We start from the raw sequence: 18,539 nt of genomic DNA, 5'->3' as shown, positions 1-18,539 counted from the left end.
CTCACTGCAAGCTCTGCCTCCCAGATTCACACCATTCTGCCTCCGGCTCCCGAGTAGCTGGGACTACAGGCACCCGCCACTACGCCCGGCTAATTTTTTGTATTTTTGGTAGAGACAGGATTTCACCATGTTAGCCAGGATGGTCTCGATCTCCTGACCTCATGATCTGCTCGCCTTGGCCTCCCAAAGTGCTGGGATTACAGGCGTGAGCCACCGTGCCTGGCCCGACAACTTCTTAAAGAGGATCATTATTCAAGATAGTCACTAGGACAGAAAAATGATATGTCTTTTAATTTACCCCCCTGTCTTACAGGATGATTGAAATTTTTAGTTCATATAATTAATTAGCATACTGTGATACATCAATCGATTTTGATAAAATAAGTATAATCAATTTGATATTAATGATTTTTGTTTGTGTAGGAATTTGCCTTATAATCAGATATGTATGTCTTGTTGTGTACATATTGGTGGCACAAAGACTTGCTCTATACCTTGCCAAGTGAGCTTCATTGATAAGATTTTTCCAACTCTAAATGGTATAATTTGCAGTATATTCCCATGACTGTAATTCAAAAGCCAAACTCTATACTGGAAGTTTGAGTTTGAAACAATAGTAAATAGAGTTTCCAACTATAAATAAATCTCCAACAAAATGCAGTTGTTTTGTTTTCCAGTGAAATGAGACTTCAGCTTTATGGATTAGTTTGTTTAGATAATCCTTTAGGCATATACCATATAGTCAAACAAATAAATTCATTTTCTTTTAGAAGCTAAGTTTTTATGTATGTATTTGTGTTCATTTAGAATAATGATTCTCAGTAGAGAGGAAGGGACATATCAGAGTCTTGGAGGGGAGAGTTCCCTGGCAGAAGATTTTGAAAAAGATACCCAGGTATGGCCAGGCACGGTGGCTCACCCCTGTAATCCCAGCACTTTGGGAGGCCGAGGCAGGCAAATCACAAGGTCAGGAGTTTGAGACTAGCCTGCCCAATATGGTGAAACACCATCTCTACTAAAAATACAAAAAAATTAGCCGGTCATGGTGGCACATACCTATAATCCCAGCTACTCAGGAGGCTGAGGCAGGAGAATTGCTTGAACCCGGGAGACAGAGGTTGCAGTGAGCCGAGATCGTGCCACTGCACTCCAGCCTGGGTGACAGAGCGAGACTCTGTCTCAAAAAATAAATTTAAAAAAATAAAAAAATTAGATAGGCATGGTGGCACACAACTGTCATCCCAGCTACACAAGAGGGTGAGGCAGGAGAATCCCTGTAACCTGGAAGGTGGAGGTCGCAGTGAGCTGGGCCACTGCACTGCAGCCTGAGCGACAGAGCTAGACTCTGCCTGGAAAAAGAAAAAGATAACTAGATATATAGTCTACATGTATGCCCATGGTATTCTTTTCTCTTCCCATAGCGTGCATACACATAAACTCTTAAGTACTAATTTATGTGCTTTTTATTTGTATGTGTTTGAATATTTTATTAACTAAAGAGAAAGACCATGAATGAGGTCTAGTAGTCTCTGAAAAATGATCCTATACGAAGAAAGATGAGCTATTAGCCGGGCGTGGTGGCTCACGCCTGTAATCCCAGCACTTTGGGAGGCCAAGGAGGGCAGATCACGAGGTCAGGAGATTGAGACCATCCTGGCTAACATGGTGAAACTCCGTCTCTACTAAAAATACAAAAAATTAGCCAGGCGTGGTGGCAGGCACCTGTAGTCCCAGCTACTCGGGAGGCTGAGGCAGGAGAATGGTGTGAACCTGGGAGGCAGAGCTTGCAGTGAGCCGAGACTGTGCCACTGCACTCCAGCCTGGGCGACAGAGTGAGACTCCGTCTCAAAAAAAAAAAAAAAAAAAAAAGAAAAAGAAACGAGCTATTTATATTCTGAACAATGTTGATGATGTTTTGTTTTGTTTTTTTGAGACAGGGTTTTGCTCTGTCACCCAGGCTGGAGTGCAGTGGCACAACACTGCCCACTGCAGCCTTGACCTCCCAGGCTGAAGCAGTTTTCCCGCCTCAGCCTCCCAAGTAGTTGGGACCACAGACTCACACCACCATGCCCAGCTAATTTTATAATTTATTTTTTGTAGAAACAGTGTTGCCATATTCTCCAAACTGGTCTCAAACTCCTGGGCTCAAGCAATCCTCCGGCCTTGGCCTCCCAAAGTGCTGGGATTACAGACGGATGTGAGCCACCAAGCCTGGCCACAGACAGAATGCTAATACTAGTATATTTTTTACCAAAAGAGTATCAAGGCCAGAGTGTGGGTGGCACATGCTTGTAACAGCACTTTGGGAGGCTGAGATGGGAGGATCGCTTGAGCCCAGGAGTTCAAGACCAGCCTGGGCAACATGTTGAGACCCTGTGTCTAGCAAAAAAAAAAAAAAAAAAAAATTCATTAGCCAGGCGTGGTGGGACACACCTGTGGTCCTAGCTACTCAGTAGTCTGAGGTGGGAAGATCACTTGAACCTGGGAGGTCCATGCTGCAGGGAGCTGAATTCGTGCCAGTGCATTCCAGCCTGGGTCACAGAGTGAAATTTGATCTAACAAAAAAAAAAAAAAAAATTCTACAGTTTGCTCCATTGAGTATATTGCCAGTTTTTTCACATTGCTCAATATAAATGCATTCTTATTGAGATAGTTTATGAGCTGGTATGTAAAACAGTGTGGAAAATCATTAATTTTGATTTGTTCAGCAGTTGTTAATGCTGAAAATTAAATACCATTCATAAAGTAGGTCTCTATTCTCCCATGGTTTTGTTTATTTTCCATATAATTTCCAGTTTTCTTATGTTGAGTCCTTCCATAATTTTGCCAAAAACTTAGCATCAAGGATGTCAAAAACCAAGAAGCAAGATGTTTAACTGTATTTGTGTCCTAGTTCACTCGTGATTTTTACCTGAAAGTACTATCTTCTGTCTCTTCTTGGGGAGGTTTTAAAGAAGGGTGTGTTTTACTTTATTAATCAATCATTGTGTACTTCGAAGTTAGGAACCATCAGAAACGTGGCTGTGCAGAGACAAAAGGTACACATGTTTTCTGGTGTACATATCTGTCTTTCCTTTCCGATTGAGTGGGTTACTCAAGAAAGATCTGAAGGCCGGGCACAGTGGCTCACACCTGTAATCCCAGTACTTTGGGAGGCCGAGGTGGGTGGATCACGGGGTCAGGAGATCGAGACCATACTGGCTAACATGGTGAAATCCCATCTCTAGTAAAAATACAAAAAATTAGCTGGGCATGCTGGCAGATGCCTGTAATCCCAGCTACTTGGGAGGCTGAGGCAGGAGAAATCACTTGAACCCGGGAGGTGGAGGTTGCAGTGAGCCAAGATCGCACCACTGTACTCTAGCCTGGGCGACAGAGCAAGACTCTGTCTCAAAAAAAAAGAAAGATGTAAATACTACTTGCCTTCTAGAGGTCATTGCCCTGCCTGAGCATTAGAGAAGAAACACAATTAAGAAATTTATTTATTTATTTTAATTTTTATTTATTTATTTTTAAATTATTATTATTATTATTTTTTGAGACAGAGTTTTGCTCTTCTTGCCCAGGCTAGAGTGCAATGGCGTGATCTCGGCTCACTGCACTGCAACCTCCGCCTCCCAGGTTCAAGTGATTCTCCTGCCTCAGCCTCCCGAGTAGCTGGGATTGCAAGCCTGCACCACCATGCCCGGCTAATGTTGTATTTTTTAGTAGAGATGGGGTTTCTCCATGTTGGTCAAGCTGGTCTTGAACTCCCGACCTCAGGTGATCTGCCCACCTCAGCCTCCCAAAGTGCTGGGATTACAGGCGTGAGCCACCGTGCCCAGCCAAGAACTTTTATTTAAAATTTACTGATGCAAAATGATAATATTCATGTAGGTAATTTTTATGGGGTTTTTGTTGTGTTGTTTTTGTTTTTTTGAGACGGAGTTTCACTCTGTCACGCAGACTGGAGTGCAGTGGCACAGTCTTGGCTCACTGCAACCTCTGCCTCCCAGGTTCAAGCAACTCTCCTGCCTCAGCCTCCCAAGTAGCTGAGACTCCAGGCATGCGCCACCACACCTGGCTAATTTTTTTTTTTTTTTTTTTGAGACTGAGTTTCCCTCTTTTTGCCCAGGCTGGAGTGCAGTGGTGCCATCTCAGCTTACTGCAACCTCCACCTCCTGGGTTCAAACGATTCTCCGCCTCACCCTCCCAAGTAGCTGGCATTACAGGTGTGTGCCACCATGCCTGGCTAATTCTGTATTTTTGGTAGAGGCGGGGTTTCTCCATGTTGGTCATGCTGGTCTCAAACTCCCAACCTCAGGATCTGCCCGCCCCAGCCTCCCAAAGTGCTGAGATTACAGGCGTAAGCCATTGAACCTGACGCCTGTTTTTTGTTGTTGTTGGTGGTGGTGGCTTTTTTGTTTTGTTTTGTTTTTGAGATGGAGTCTCACCAGAGTGCAGTGGTGTGATCTTGGCTCACTGCAACCCCTGCCTCCCGGGCTCAAGCAATTCTCCTGCCTCAGCCTCCTGAGTAGCTGGGACTACAGGCCCATGCCACTGTACCCAGCTAATTTTTTTTTTTTTTGAGACAGAGTCTCGCTCTGTCGCCCATGCTGCAGTGCAGTGGCGAGATCTCGGCTCACTGCAAGCTCCGCCTTCCAGATTCACACCATTCTCCTGCCTCAGCCTCCCGAGTAGCTGGGACTACAGGCACCCGCCACCACGCCCGGCTAATTTTTTGTATTTTTAGTAGAGACGGGGTTTCACCGTGTTAGCCAGGATGGTCTCGATCTCCTGACCTCATGATCTGCCCGCCTCAGCCTCCAAAAGTACTGGAATTAACAGGCGTCAGCCACCGCACCCAGCCTAATTTTGTATTTTAGTAGAGACAGTTTCGCCATGTTGGCCAGGCTGGTCTCAAACTCCTGACCTCAGGTGATCCGCCCATCTGAGCCTCCAGAGTGCTGGGATTACAGGCATGAGCCACCGTGCCCAGCCTGTTTTTACCTGAGTTGTTTTTTATGTTGCCAGGAGCTAAATGAAAACCAGAGTACCCCAAAAAAAGAAAAACAGGAGTGGCTTTCAAAGCAGAAGGAGAATATACAGCATTTCCAAGCAGAAGAAGAAGCTAACCTTCTTCGACGTCAAAGACAATACCTAGAGCTGGAATGCCGTCGCTTCAAGAGAAGAATGTTACTTGGGCGTCATAACTTAGAGCAGGACCTTGTCAGGGAGGTAAGTTTGAGTGATGAGAAATTTTAAATCCTTTATCAAAAGAATCTTTCCTGAAAATATTCCAATTCCATTCTAGTCTCAGGGACTTTGCACTTATACTTGCCTCTGTCTGAATCATTCTTCCCCAGATATTCACATGGATTGTTTGCTCCCTGTATATCTTTACTCAGATGTCATTTCCTCAAAATCTCTTTCTTAACCACCAAAAAAATTTTTTTTCAAGACAGAGTCTCTCCATGTCACCAAGTATGGAGTGCAGTGGCTCCATCTTGGCTCAGTGCAACCTCCATCTCCTGGGTGCAAGTGATTTTTATGTGTCAGCCTCCCAAATAGCTAGGATTACAGGTGTGCACCACCACACCCAACTAATTTTTGTATTTTTGTAGAGATAGGCTTTTGCCATGTTGGCCAGGCTGGTCTCAAACTCCTGGCATCATGTGGTCTGCCCATCTCAGCCTCCCAAAGTGCTAGGATTACAAGCATGAGCTGCCATGCCTGGCCTTCACCACATTCTTCTGCTTTCTTTAAATATTCTTTGCAGCCAGGTATAGTACCTGTAATCCCAACACTTTGGGAAGCCAAGGCAGGCAGATCACTTGATCCTAAGAGTTTGAGACCAGACAGGGCAACATGACAAATCCCTGTCTCTACAAAAAATATATGTATACAAAAAAATTAGCTGGGTGTTGTGGTGTGCACCTGTAGTGCCAGCTACCTGGGAGGCTGAAGCATGAATATTGCCTGAGCCCAGGAGTTTGAGGCTGCAGTGAGCCATGATCATGCCACTGCACTCCAGCCTGAGCTACAGAGCAAGACCCTGTCTCAAACAGACAGACAACTAACTAAATACATATGTTCTTCTTTGCACTTCTCTTTCTCACATGAACATGTGTGTGTTCACAAAACCATGTGTTTCTGCAGGGTAGGGAGGTTGTTCCTGACTCCCTCACTACAATGGAAGTTGTATGAAATCACAGAATTGATGCAATTTTTTATATCTCCAGTTTCTGATTCATAGTAGGCATTCAATAAATATTAACCAATCCACAAATGAAAAGTTAAAAATGTTGATTTTTATTTTTTATTTTTACTTTTATTTATTTATTTATTTTGAAACAGAGTCTCGCTCTTTCGCCCAGACTGGAGTATAGTGGCAATCTCGGCTCATTGCAACCTCCACCTCCCAGGTTCAAGCAATTCTCCTGCCTCAGCCTCTCAAGTAGCTGGGACTACAGGCGTGCATCACCACACCCAGCTAATTTTTGTATTTTTAGTAGAGACGGGGTTTTGCCATGTTGGCCTGGCTAGTCTCCAATTCCCAACCTCAGGTGATCCACCCTCCTCGGCCTCCCAAAGTGCTGGGATTACAGGCGTGAGCCACAGCGGCCAGCCTTGATTTTTACATATGAGGAAATTCACTGGGCAGTTTTTGCTTCTGACCTGAAATGGGTTCCATGAAGTGTATGTTGCCCTTAAATACATTTTTATCATCATGTAATTATTAATTGGGTAAATGTTGTAGAAACTCTTCTGCCAATGAAAACAGTTATTCTTGGCTGGGTGTGGTGGCTCATGGCTGTGATCCTAGCACTTTGGGAGGCCAAGGCAGGTGAATCGCTTGAGGTCAGGAGTTTGAGACCAGCCTGGCCAACATAGTGAAACCCCATCTCTACTTTTAGTAGAGATACAAACAAATGAGCCAGACGAGGTGGCGGGCGCCTATAATCCCAGCTACTCAGGAGGCTGAGGCATGAGAATCAACTGAACCCAGGAGGTGGAGGTTGCAGTGAGCTGAGATCGCGCTGCTGCACTCCGGTCTGGGCGACAGAGCAAGTCCGCATCTCAGAAAAAAACGAAAAGAAAAGAAAAAAATTATTCTCATTATTAGGATACCTGTGAGTATAGATAAATTTATTTCTGAGAGTGTGTTGAAATAAGCTTGTAATATAGCATAATTGTGCGAGTTTACTAAATAAATTCAAACAGTTGCATCCATTATGTAAGAAAAATGTAAAAGATTGATACATTCAATCCTAGTAATGGCATGTGTTAACAGACACTACTAGTAAGAATATAAATTGATATTGCCCCTTTGGAGCATGATTTAACAGTTGCTTTTAAAATTTAATACTCACATAGCATTTATCCATCAAATCCACTTCTAGAACTCTATCCTACAGAAATAATAACATGATTCTATGATACAGTATACATAGGTATTTATTGAAACTTTGTTTATAAAAGTGAAACATGGGCTGGAGCAGTGGCTCTCACCTGTAATCCTTGAGGTCAAGAGTTCGAGGACAGCCTGGTCAACGTGGTAAAACTCTGTCTCTACTAAAAATATTTTAAAAATGAGCTGGGTGTGGTGGTGCACGCCTGTAATCCCAGCTACTCAAGAGGCTGAGGCATGAGAATTGCTTGAACCTGGGAGGCGGAGGTTGCAGTGAGCTGAAATCACACCACTGCACTCCAGCCTGGGTGACAGAGTGAGACTCTGTCTGAAAAAAAAAAAAGTGAAACATGGAAAAACAGCTTAAATGTCCAGCCACAGAGGAATGATTGAAAGAATTAAGGCGTCACAAAGCAGTAGGTTACAATGAAACTTTAAAAATTTCTATGTACTGGCTGGGTGCAGTGGCTCACACCTGTAATTCCAACACTTTGGGAGGCTGAGGTGGGAGGATCACTTGAGGCCAGGAGTCTGAGACTATCCTGGGCAACATCGCAAGACCCTGTCTCTACAAATTTTTTTTTTGAGACTCTGTCGCCCAGGCTAGAATGCAGTGGTGTGATCTCAGCTCACTGCAACCTTTGCCTTCCAGGTTCAAGCCATTCTCCTGCCTCAGACTCCCAAGTACCTGGGACTACAGACATGCACCACCAAGGCCTGGTTAATTTTTGTATTTTTAATAGAGACTGGGTTTCACCATGTTGACCAGGTTGGTCTTGAACTCCTGACCTCAGGTGATCCGCCTGTCTCGGCCTCCCAAAGTGCTGGGACTACAGGCGTGAGCCACCGTGCCCAGCCAAAAAAATTTTTTTTAATTGGCTGAGCAGGCCGGGTAGTAGTGGCTCACGCCTGTAATCTTAGCACTTTGGGAGGCTGAGGTGGGCAGATCACGAGGTCAGGAGATCGAGACCATCCTGGCCAACATGGTGAAAACCTATCTACACTAAAGATACAAAAATTAGCCAGGCTTGCTGGCACGTGCCTGTAGTCCCAGCTACTCAGGAGGCTGAGGCAGGAAGAATCACTTGAACTCAGAAGGTGGAGGTTGCAGTGAGCCAAGTTGGTACCATTGCACTCCAGCCTGGTCGACAGAGTGACACTCAGTCTCAAAAAAAAAAAAAAAAATCTTTTATGTACTGGTCTGATCCAGATACGTGTATATTATATTATTACATGAAGAAAGCTAGTTATGTGCCTAAAACATATATTGTTGTTCAGTTTTCAAAACTGTATGTTTTTGTAAAATAGACTAATCCGAATAAACTTGGGGAAGGTTGAGAAGCACATGCACTAAACTGTTGGCCTCTGGGGAGAGAGTCTGCAAAGGCAAAAGGAGCAAGTTTGACTTTCACATTATATATGTATGTGTTTACTTGCTTCCAATATGAAACAAAATTTTAGAATCTCTTTTAAAAAATTTTTAGACCCCTGTGAGGTCTAAAATAAAGGAATGACATTTATTGAGTACCATGTGCTAGGTATTATTCTGAGAACTTTTTGTTTATTAACTGATTCATCTTCACATTAAATCTGTGAAATGGCTATATTATTATATGCATTTGAGAAATGATGAAACTAAAGCACAATTAGTTTAAGTGAAGGTCTCACTGCTCACAAGTAGCAGAGCCAGAATTTAGAATACAGGCAGTATAGCTCTCTACTGTCCATGGTTTTTTTCTTTTGAGAGGGAGTCTCGCTCTGTCACCCAGGCTGGAGTGCAGTGGCATGATCTCAGCTCACTGCAAGCTCCGCCTCCTGAGTTCACGCCATTCTCCTGCCTCAGCCTCCCGCGTAGCTGGGACTACGGGCGCCCGCCACAATGCCTGGCTAATTTTTTGTATTTTTAGTAGAGACGGGATTTCACCCTGTTAGCCAGGATGGTCTCGATCTCCTGACCTCGTGATCCGCCCACTTCAGCCTCCCAAAGTGCTGGGATTACAGGCATGAGCCACCGCGCCCAGCTGTGTCCATGTTCTTAATCACTACACTAACCAGAGTAGACTGCGTGTAAAATAATTGAATAGAATACTCTGAAGGAATTGAAAGGATAACTTAGGAGCCCTCTTCAAATATAAAATTAGGAAGTATACAAAAGAAGAATGTTAAACGTCTTGATATAGATTTAGTCTTAAGCTAATGGCAATACAATAATATGAATAAACAGTAAATGAATATGATAAGGAAATTTGTGCTACTAATTGCCCATTTAAAGAGGTAAAAGTCACAACCCTAATATTTACTATGCAACTATAATTGAATAACAGGGTTAATTACATCTGTTTACTGGTTATTCTGTTAATTAGGATTTTTTTCTGGCATTATACAGCAGTAAATTATACCTTTGTCTTTTGTGTTATGGATTAGGAGTTAAACAAAAGACAGACTCAGAAGGACTTGGAGCATGCCATGCTACTCCGACAGCACGAATCTATGCAAGAACTGGAGTTCCGCCACCTCAACACAATTCAGAAGATGCGCTGTGAGTTGATCAGATTGCAGCATCAAACTGAGCTCACTAACCAGCTGGAATATAATAAGCGAAGAGAACGAGAACTAAGACGAAAGCATGTCATGGAAGTTCGACAACAGCCTAAGAGTTTGAAGGTATGGTTAGCCCTTTTTGACAACAGGGAAGAGAATGAAAAGGTATCCATGTAAACAGGAAAAGTCTTAAGATGATGTCTAGTCATAAAGAAATTAACTAAGCTTCTTTTCATTTTTAGCATCTTTGGTTGACTTTAATGTTAAATGCCTGTTGCTACAGTCTTTTGCTTATGTATTTCTCATCAGAGTACAAAAAAGTGGCCAAAACTTTTAACCATGGGAAGTGCCCGTAGATAAGAATCAAGATTCTTGTTTTAAACTTACCCAAGGGCATGGTGCAGTGGTTCACGCCTGTAATCCCAGCACTTTAGGAGGCCAAGGCGGGTGGATCACCTGAGGTCAGGAGTTCAAGACCAGCTTGGACAACATGGTGAAACCATGTCTCTACTAAAAATACAAAAATTAGTTGGGTGTGGCGGCACATGCCTATAGTCCCAGCTACTCGGGGGGCTGAAGCAGGAAAATCCCTTGAACCCAGGAGGCAGAGGTTGCAGTGAGCCGAGAACACACCACAGCACTCCAGCCCGGGTGACAGAGCAAGACCCTGTCTCAAAAAAAAAAAAAAAAAAAAATTTACCCAAATGTCCAAGGCCAATATTATATTCTACATGTCAACAAGCTTACCATTTGGCTTCTCTCTGTTGTTCTAAGTAAAATTTTAGAACCCTAATTTGCTGTAAATATGACTTGCACAAGATTTAAAAATATGAAAGTGCATTATAAAGTAAAAAGTTTAAAGCTGCACAGCTACTAGTTAGAAAAAAAAAAAACAAGAAAAAAGTTTTCTTCTCTATGCTTGTTCCTCCAGCCACCTGGTCCATCTCCCTCCGTCAAAGTCAACTGCAGTTAACAATTCTGAAGTTTTTGTTGGTTGGTTTTTGAGACGGAGTCTCGCTCCATTGCCCAGGCTGGAGTGCAGTGGCGTGATCTTGGCTCACTGCAAGCTCTGCCTGCTGGGTTCACGCCATTCTCCTGCCTCAGCCTCCCTAGTAGCTGGGACTACAGGCGCCCGCCACCATGCCCGGCTAATTTTTTGTATTTTTAGTGGAGACAGGGTTTCACCGTGTTAGCCAGGATGGTCTCAATCTCCTGACCTCGTGATCCACCTGCCTCGGCCTCCCAAAGTGCTGGGATTACAGGCGTGAGCCACCGCACCTGGCCCACATGAATCTTAATATACAAAACCACCCACTATAGTCTGTCATCGATGATAAGCACCTCAATTGCTCTGTACATATCCGTACATTTTAAACTTTTATTTATATTCAGTAAAGTCCAGTTTCCACAGTATTTCCTATTTAAAGCTTCCCCTGTACTCCTACCCAGCCCTTTTTATAAGCTATTTGATATTTAAACTATAAAATGGTTCTTGGTTTTACTCTGAATAACTGTGCTGGAGTACAATGAAATTCATTCACAGAGGTAATCAGTGTCAAAATCTAGAAGCTATAACACACTCAATGGTATTCCCAATGCCCACCCAACTCCATTCAAACAAGCTGTCCTGAACAAAATATAGAAACAATGTTAAGATGCTTTATTGTTTTCATGTGAATGTGAGTAAAATTTCACCTTGCTATGTCTTCAAAATAGGTGATTATTATTTACAGAGTAGTTATGTTGACTACTAACATAGCCTTCCTTAGTTAATGCTTAGAAAAATTAGAATTATAATGATTTTTTAGATTTATTTTGTTTTTGCAGTGGGGAGATACATAATCATTTAACTACAGAATAGACAATCTCCCATGAAAAGATTTTTAAACCAACATGTCAGCAAAATCGATTAGGATTTTAAAGCCAACAGCACCGAGGAATAAACTGAACTGAAAGTCATACCGTAAATCTGATATGACTGCATTTCTGTGGGGCTTGGGTGATGGATAGGTGTTTGACATTTAACCGTTTCTTTCTGTCATTAGGACCTTTCCGTTTTAAAGCTTGTAAACTGTAATCCGATTCTCTCAGATAGTACGTTAAAAGTGAGGAGAAAATAAAGCTTCATTATCATAGTCAGACTTTAAATAAAATGCCTTTCTGATTACAAGTGAGCTCAAGGTTTCCTGTTAGGGAAGAAAAATCACCATTTTCTTCATATTTACATGTATCTATTTACTTAGTCAACTTGAACATTTTAACACCAAGTCATCACATTTCTATTTACTTAAGTAATCGTTGCCTCTTTCAATTTTCTCCTTTAGTAGCGGAGGCAGAATTTAGAATATAGCATCAACTGTGTTTGATAGAGGAGAGGAGACTGCAGTTGGAACATTTTATTTATGTTGATTAGGATTTGTGGGGGTGGGGTGCTGTTTCTATGGAAAGGGTCGGGTGAAAATCTGCTGCCTACTCCGCTGTTTCTTCAGCTGCCATCCAGATGATGCTTTGTCAGCACTAAATGAGTAGAAATAACTATAACTTGCATTCATCTCGCTTTCACTTGAGTCACACATTGAGGGATATAGTTTATTCTTAGTATAAGCATTAATTTTACTCTTGTTAAAGAAAAATTTTTCAGAGTTATTTTTTCTCATTAGGCAGGGATGTGGAATGATTACAGTATTCCTGGCACAATGTTTTTTGTTGTTGTTTTGTTTTGTTTTTGAGCTGGAGTTTCGCTCTTATTGCCCAGGCTGGAGTGCAATGGCACGATCTCAGCTCACCACAACCTCCGCCTCCCAGGTTCAAGCAATGCTCCCTCCTCAGCCTCCCAAGTAGCTGGGATTACAGGCGCACACCACCATGCCCAGCTAATTTTTGTGTTTTTAGTAGAAACGGGGTTTCACCATGTTGGTCAGGCTGGTCTCGAACTCCTGACCTCGTGATCCGCCCACCTCAGCCTCCCAAAGTACTGGGATTACAGGCATGAGCCACCATACCCGGCCTTGTTTTTTTTTTTTGAGACGGAGTTTCGCTCTTGTCGCCTAGGCTGGAGTGCAGTGGCATGATCTTGGCTCACTGCAACCTCCGCCTCCTGGGATCAAGCGATTCTCATGCCTCAGCCTCCCGAGTAGCTGGGATTACAGGCACCCACCATCACGCCCTCGTATTTTTAGTAGAAACGGGTTTCACCACGTTGGCCCTGCTGGTCTTGAACTTCTGACCTCAGGTGATCCACCCGCCTCAGCTTCCCAAACTGCTAGGATTACAGGCGTGAGTCACCGAGCCCAGCCCAACACAATGCTTTAAAAATAAAAACTTTTGGCTGGGGCAGTCACTCACACCTGTAATCCCAGCACTTTGGAAGGCTGAGGCAGGGGATCATGAGGTCAAGAGACCATCCTGGCCAACACGGTGAAACCTCGTCTCTACTAAAAATACAAAAATTACCCAGGCACGGTGGCATGTGCCTGTAGTCCCAGCTAGTTGGAAGATTGAGGCAGGAGAGTCCACTTGAACCCAGGAGGCGGAGGTTGCAGTGAGCCAAGGTCGTGCCACTGCACTCTAGCCTGGCGACAGAGCGAGACTCCGTCTCAAAAATTAAAAATAACGTCCGGGCGTGGTGGTTTATGTCTGTAATCCCAGTACTTTGGGAGACTGAGGTCGGGAGTTCAAGACCAGCCTGACCAACATGGAAAAATCCCATCTCTACTAAAAATACAAAATTAGCCCGGTGTAGTGGCGCATGCTTGCTCTCCCAGCTACTTGGGAGGCTGAGGCAGGGGAATCACTTGAACCCAGAAGGCAGAGGAAGATGGAGGTTACAGTGAGCCAAGATCGCGCCATTGTACTCCAGCCTGGGCAACAAGGGCAAAACTCCATCTCAACAAATAAATAAATAAATAAAAATAAAACCTTTTAAAAGAATGGATGCTTTTTACTGAGGGAGAAGATACTATCTAAATTTCATTGTTCCATTTCTGTGTAGAAGCACTTGGAACAACTTTGTTAACCATGAATGGTTTTTTTGTTTGTTTTTGTTTGTTTGTTTTCGCTCTGTCACCCAGGCTGGAGGGCAGTGGCGCAATCTCGGCTCACTGCAACCTCTGCCTACCAGCTTCAAGTGGTTCTCCTGCCTCAGCCTTCCGAGTAGCTGTGATTACAGGCATGCAGCACCACACTGGGCTGATTTTTGTATATTTAGTAGAGAAGGGATTTCACCATATTGACCAGGCTGGTCTTGAATGCCTGACCTCAAGTGATCCACCCACCTCAGCCTCTCAGACTCTTGGGATTACAGGTGTGAGCCACCACACCCGGCCTAAGAATGGTATTTTAAAATGGTGCTACTCAGCCTGAGCAACATAGTAAGACCCTATCTCTAGAAAAAATTACCAGCCTGGGCAGCATAGGGAGATCTCATCTCTTAAAAAAAAAAAAAAAAAAAAAAAAAAAAGCCAAGCACGGTGGCTCACGCCTGTAATCCCAGCACTTTGGGAGGTTGACGTGGGCAGATCACGAGGTCAGGAGATTGAGACCATCTGGCTAACAGGGTAAAACCCCATCTCTACTAAAAATTTAAAAATTAGCTGGGTGTGGTGGCATGCACCTGTAGTCTGAGCTACACAGGAGGCTGAGGCAGGAGAATCGCTCGAACCAGGGAGTCGGAGGTTGCAGTGAGCTGAGGTAGCGCCACTGCACTCCAGCCTGGTGACAGAGCAAGACTCTGTCTCAGGGGAAAAAAAAAAAAAAAGAGGCTGGGCATGATGACATGCCTGTGGTGGTCCCAGCTACTCAGGAGGCTGAGAGGCAAGAGGATCACTTGAACCCCAGGAGATTGAGGTTGTGGTGAGCCATGATCATGCCACTGCCCTCCAGCCTGGGTGACAGTGAGACACTGTCTCAAAAAAAGAAAAGAAAAAGATTAAAAAGCCAGACCTGGTGTCTCACACCTGTAATCCCAGCTACTTGGGAGGCTGAGGTAGGAGGATTGCTTGAGCCTGGGAGGTCAGGGATGCAGTGAGCCATGATCATGGCACTGTACTCCAGAGCCTGGACAACAGAGTGAGACTATCTCAAAAAAAGCAGTGCTACTAACCATAGCTAAACTAAGAGTTTCTCTTACTAGCTAGACATTTCTTGACCCCTCACAAAATAAAGACGTATTACTAGGGTCTAGTGCCTCAGATGGTGAAAAATACAGAAAGGTATATTTAATGTTGTAGTATTGAGGGGAGTACTTTCTCTTAGACAAGTGTGTAAATTTGGTCACATATCCATTTGTTGCATGATGAATCAACCAACCAATACCTGGCAGTATTTATATTAAGGTAAAATAATTTCAGCAATAGGTTCTGCCTCAGTGCAGTAAATGAATGTGTTCTCACTTGTAGGATAAACTGGTACACCTTACAGAAACAGATCTCATCTTATTAAAGCTTTTTAAAACCTGAGTTCATAGAATACCCAGCCTACTGATTAACCAAACACTAAAGCCAAAGATCTTCTGTCTCTAAACTTAAATATTTTCATCTCAGCAATGTTTATATACCGTAGTTCATGTCTGTTACCCCAAGAAGAGGGTTGTCTCCTCCGTTACCACATAAGTTGTTTAACCTTTGAAAGATTAGTTTTGTTATTTTGTTTGTTTTGTGTGTGTGTGTGTGTTTTTGAGACAGAGTCTCGCTCTGTTGCCCAGGCTGGAGTGCAGTGGTGCAATCTTAGCTCACTGCAGCCTCCACCTCCTGGGTTCAAGCAATTCTCGTGCCTCAGCCTCTTGAGTAGCTGGGATTACAGGCACGTGCCACCACACCGGGCTAATTTTTGTATCTTTAGTAGAGACAGAGTTTCGCCATGTTGGCCAGGCTGGTCTCAAACTCCTGACCTCAAATGATCTGGCCACCTCAGCCTCCCAAAGTGCTGGGATTACAGGCATGAGCCACCATGCCTGGCCAAGATTAGTTAACTTGACTGACTTTTAAGTTTTTGCTTGTGTTGAAGAGTAAACCATTGCTAAGTATATCTCTACCTAGTTTATTCTCTTAAGGAAAAGACTATTGTAATAACAATATTAATAATTCCTAATAGAGATTTCCAAGTCAGCCTCATGTTTGGTACATAAACTGTATAGTTAGAGTTGAGAGTGTCATGAAAAGAAATTGGGGGCAAGGCACAGTGGCTCATGCCTGTAATCCCAGCACTTTGGGAGGCCAAGGTGGGCAGTTTGCCTGAGGTCAGGAGTTCAAGACAAGCCTGGCTGACATGGTGAAACCCTGTCTCTACTAAAAATACAAAAATTGGCTGGGCATGGTGGTACAAGCCTGTAATCCCCACTACTTGGGAGGCTGAGGCAGGAAAATCGATTGAACTCAGGAAATGGAGGCTGCAGTGAGCTGAGATCACACCACTGCACTCCAGCCTGAGCGACAGAATGAGTCTCTGTCTCACAAAAAAAAAAAGAAATTGCAGCAAAGTGTTTCTAAAACGAACAGAATAAATGTGCTTTATTTTCTGTCTCTAGATCTGATAAGATATTGTCTCACCAATAAAGTGCTTTTATATCCTTTTTTTTTCTTTTTTTAGAGACCATTGTCTCACTCTGTTGTTCAGCCTAGAGTCCAATGATGCAATCACGGTTTGCTGCAGCTTTGAACTCCTGGGCTCAAGTGATCCTTCTGCCTCAGCCTCTGTAGTAGCTAGGACTACAGGTGCACATCACCAAGCCTGGCTAATTTTAAAAATTGCTTTGTAGAAATGGGGTCTCACTATGTTGGCTCAGGCTAGTCTGGAACTCCTGGCCTACAAACAATCCTGCCTTGGCCTCCCAAAGTACTGGGATTACAGGCATGAGCCACCATAACTCTATTATGCTTAATTCATGAGAAAAAATTTAATTTTCTAAGCCAGGGACAGTGGCTCATGCCTATAATTACTGTACTTTTAGAGGCTGAGGTGGGAGGATCGCTTGAGACCAGGAGTTTGGAACAAGCCTGGGCAACATAGGGAAACTCCACTAACAACAACAGAAATATCCAGGAGCTGGGTATGGTGGCTCACACCAGTAATCCCAGCACTTGAGGCCAAGGCAGGTGGATTGCTTGAGCCCAGGAATTTGAGACCAGCCTAGGCAACACAGTGAAACCCTGTCTCTACGAAAAATACAAAAATTGGCCAGGTGCAGTGGTTCACGCCTGTAATCCCAGCACTTAGGAGGCCAAGACAGGCAGATCACTTGAAGTCAAGAGCGTGAGACCATCCTGGCCAACATGGTGAAACCGCGTCTCTACTAAAAATACAAAAATTAGCTGGGCATGGTGGCACATACCTGTAATCACAGCTATTCGAGAGGCTGAGACAGGAGAATCGCTTGAATTCAGGGAGGCGGTGGTTGCAATGAGCCAAGATTGCGCCCTTGGACTGCAGCCTGGGTGACAGAGCGAGATTCAAAAAAAAAAAAAAGAAAAAATTAGCTGAACGTAGTGGCGCACACCTGTGGTCCCAGCTACTCAGGAGGCTGAGGTGGGAAGATTGCTTGAGCATAGGAGGTTGAGGCTACAGTAAGCCATGATTGCACCACTGCACTCCAGCCTGGGTAACAAAGTGAGACTCCATCTCAAAAAAAAAAAAAAAAAAAAAAAAATGTAATTTTCTGTCATGAATATGCATAGTAATCAAAGCTAATTTTAATATCTACTCAGGTCACTAACTTTATTAGTGAAACAACAGATATTGTTACAAGTCCTATCATAAATGGGGTTGTTTATGCCCTAATGTTTTAAATGAGGTTTTTTGTTGTAAAACTGCATAAAATTCAATCAGCAGTTTGGCCAAATAGCCAAGTGCAAAAAGTACCTGCAACCTGATGATCTCACCTGCTTGGCTTTCCTCTCATTTTTTTCCTAATAGCCTTTATTTTCATGTATGTAAGCATACCATATACCAAATGCCTTTTGTTACAACTTACATAAATGTAATTTTTTCTTCCCAGTCTAAAGAACTCCAAATAAAAAAGCAGTTTCAGGATACCTGCAAAATCCAAACCAGACAGTACAAAGCATTAAGAAATCACCTGCTGGAGACTACACCAAAGAGTGAGCACAAAGCTGTTCTGAAACGGCTCAAGGAGGAACAGACCCGGAAATTAGCTATCTTGGCTGAGCAATATGATCACAGCATTAATGAAATGCTCTCCACACAAGCCGTGAGTTTGCTTTTTTTGGGCAAAACAAGTTTAGTGCCCCTTTTCTTCCACCACCTGAATGAAATCACAGCAATTAAAGTACTAGTTGGAAATGATATAGCTCTCCTGCAGCTTGGGAAATGTGGTGGTGGTTCATTTTCTTCCTGTTCTCAACATTGCTTGAAAATGTCACGATGCATGTAGAATTCTCATCGATACATTTAGACATGAGGTTCTAAATAGGCTCCCTGCCAGCACAGATCCCAACACCTTATTGAGATTGGAATAGCAGCTTTGGGAAGCAGTGAGCAAAAGGTATGATTATAATGGGAATAAAAATGGTTGTGTTTGAGTACAAATACAAATTTTTTTTTTTTTTTAAGATGGAATTTTGCCCTGTCACCCAGGCTGGATTGCAGTAGTGCG

General features: G+C 43.3%; 1 protein-coding gene across 2 annotated transcripts in view; it reads left to right on the top strand.

Annotated features, from left to right (window-relative positions):
- Window positions 1-18,539, top strand: part of TAOK1 (TAO kinase 1) — a 169,195-nt gene that overhangs the window by 130,763 nt on the left and 19,893 nt on the right. For both annotated transcript variants that reach the window (XM_055257474.2, XM_055257475.2), the window contains 3 exons: window positions 5,014-5,217; window positions 9,815-10,054; window positions 17,922-18,134. In XM_055257474.2, the coding sequence (XP_055113449.1) occupies window positions 5,014-5,217; window positions 9,815-10,054; window positions 17,922-18,134 (657 nt within the window). The remainder of the gene's footprint in view (window positions 1-5,013; window positions 5,218-9,814; window positions 10,055-17,921; window positions 18,135-18,539) is intronic.

The sequence above is a fragment of the Symphalangus syndactylus genome, chromosome 20 (genome assembly GCF_028878055.3).
Source record: "Symphalangus syndactylus isolate Jambi chromosome 20, NHGRI_mSymSyn1-v2.1_pri, whole genome shotgun sequence".
Classification (NCBI taxonomy): domain Eukaryota; kingdom Metazoa; phylum Chordata; class Mammalia; order Primates; family Hylobatidae; genus Symphalangus; species Symphalangus syndactylus.
This window is presented reverse-complemented; position numbering and strand designations above follow the sequence as displayed.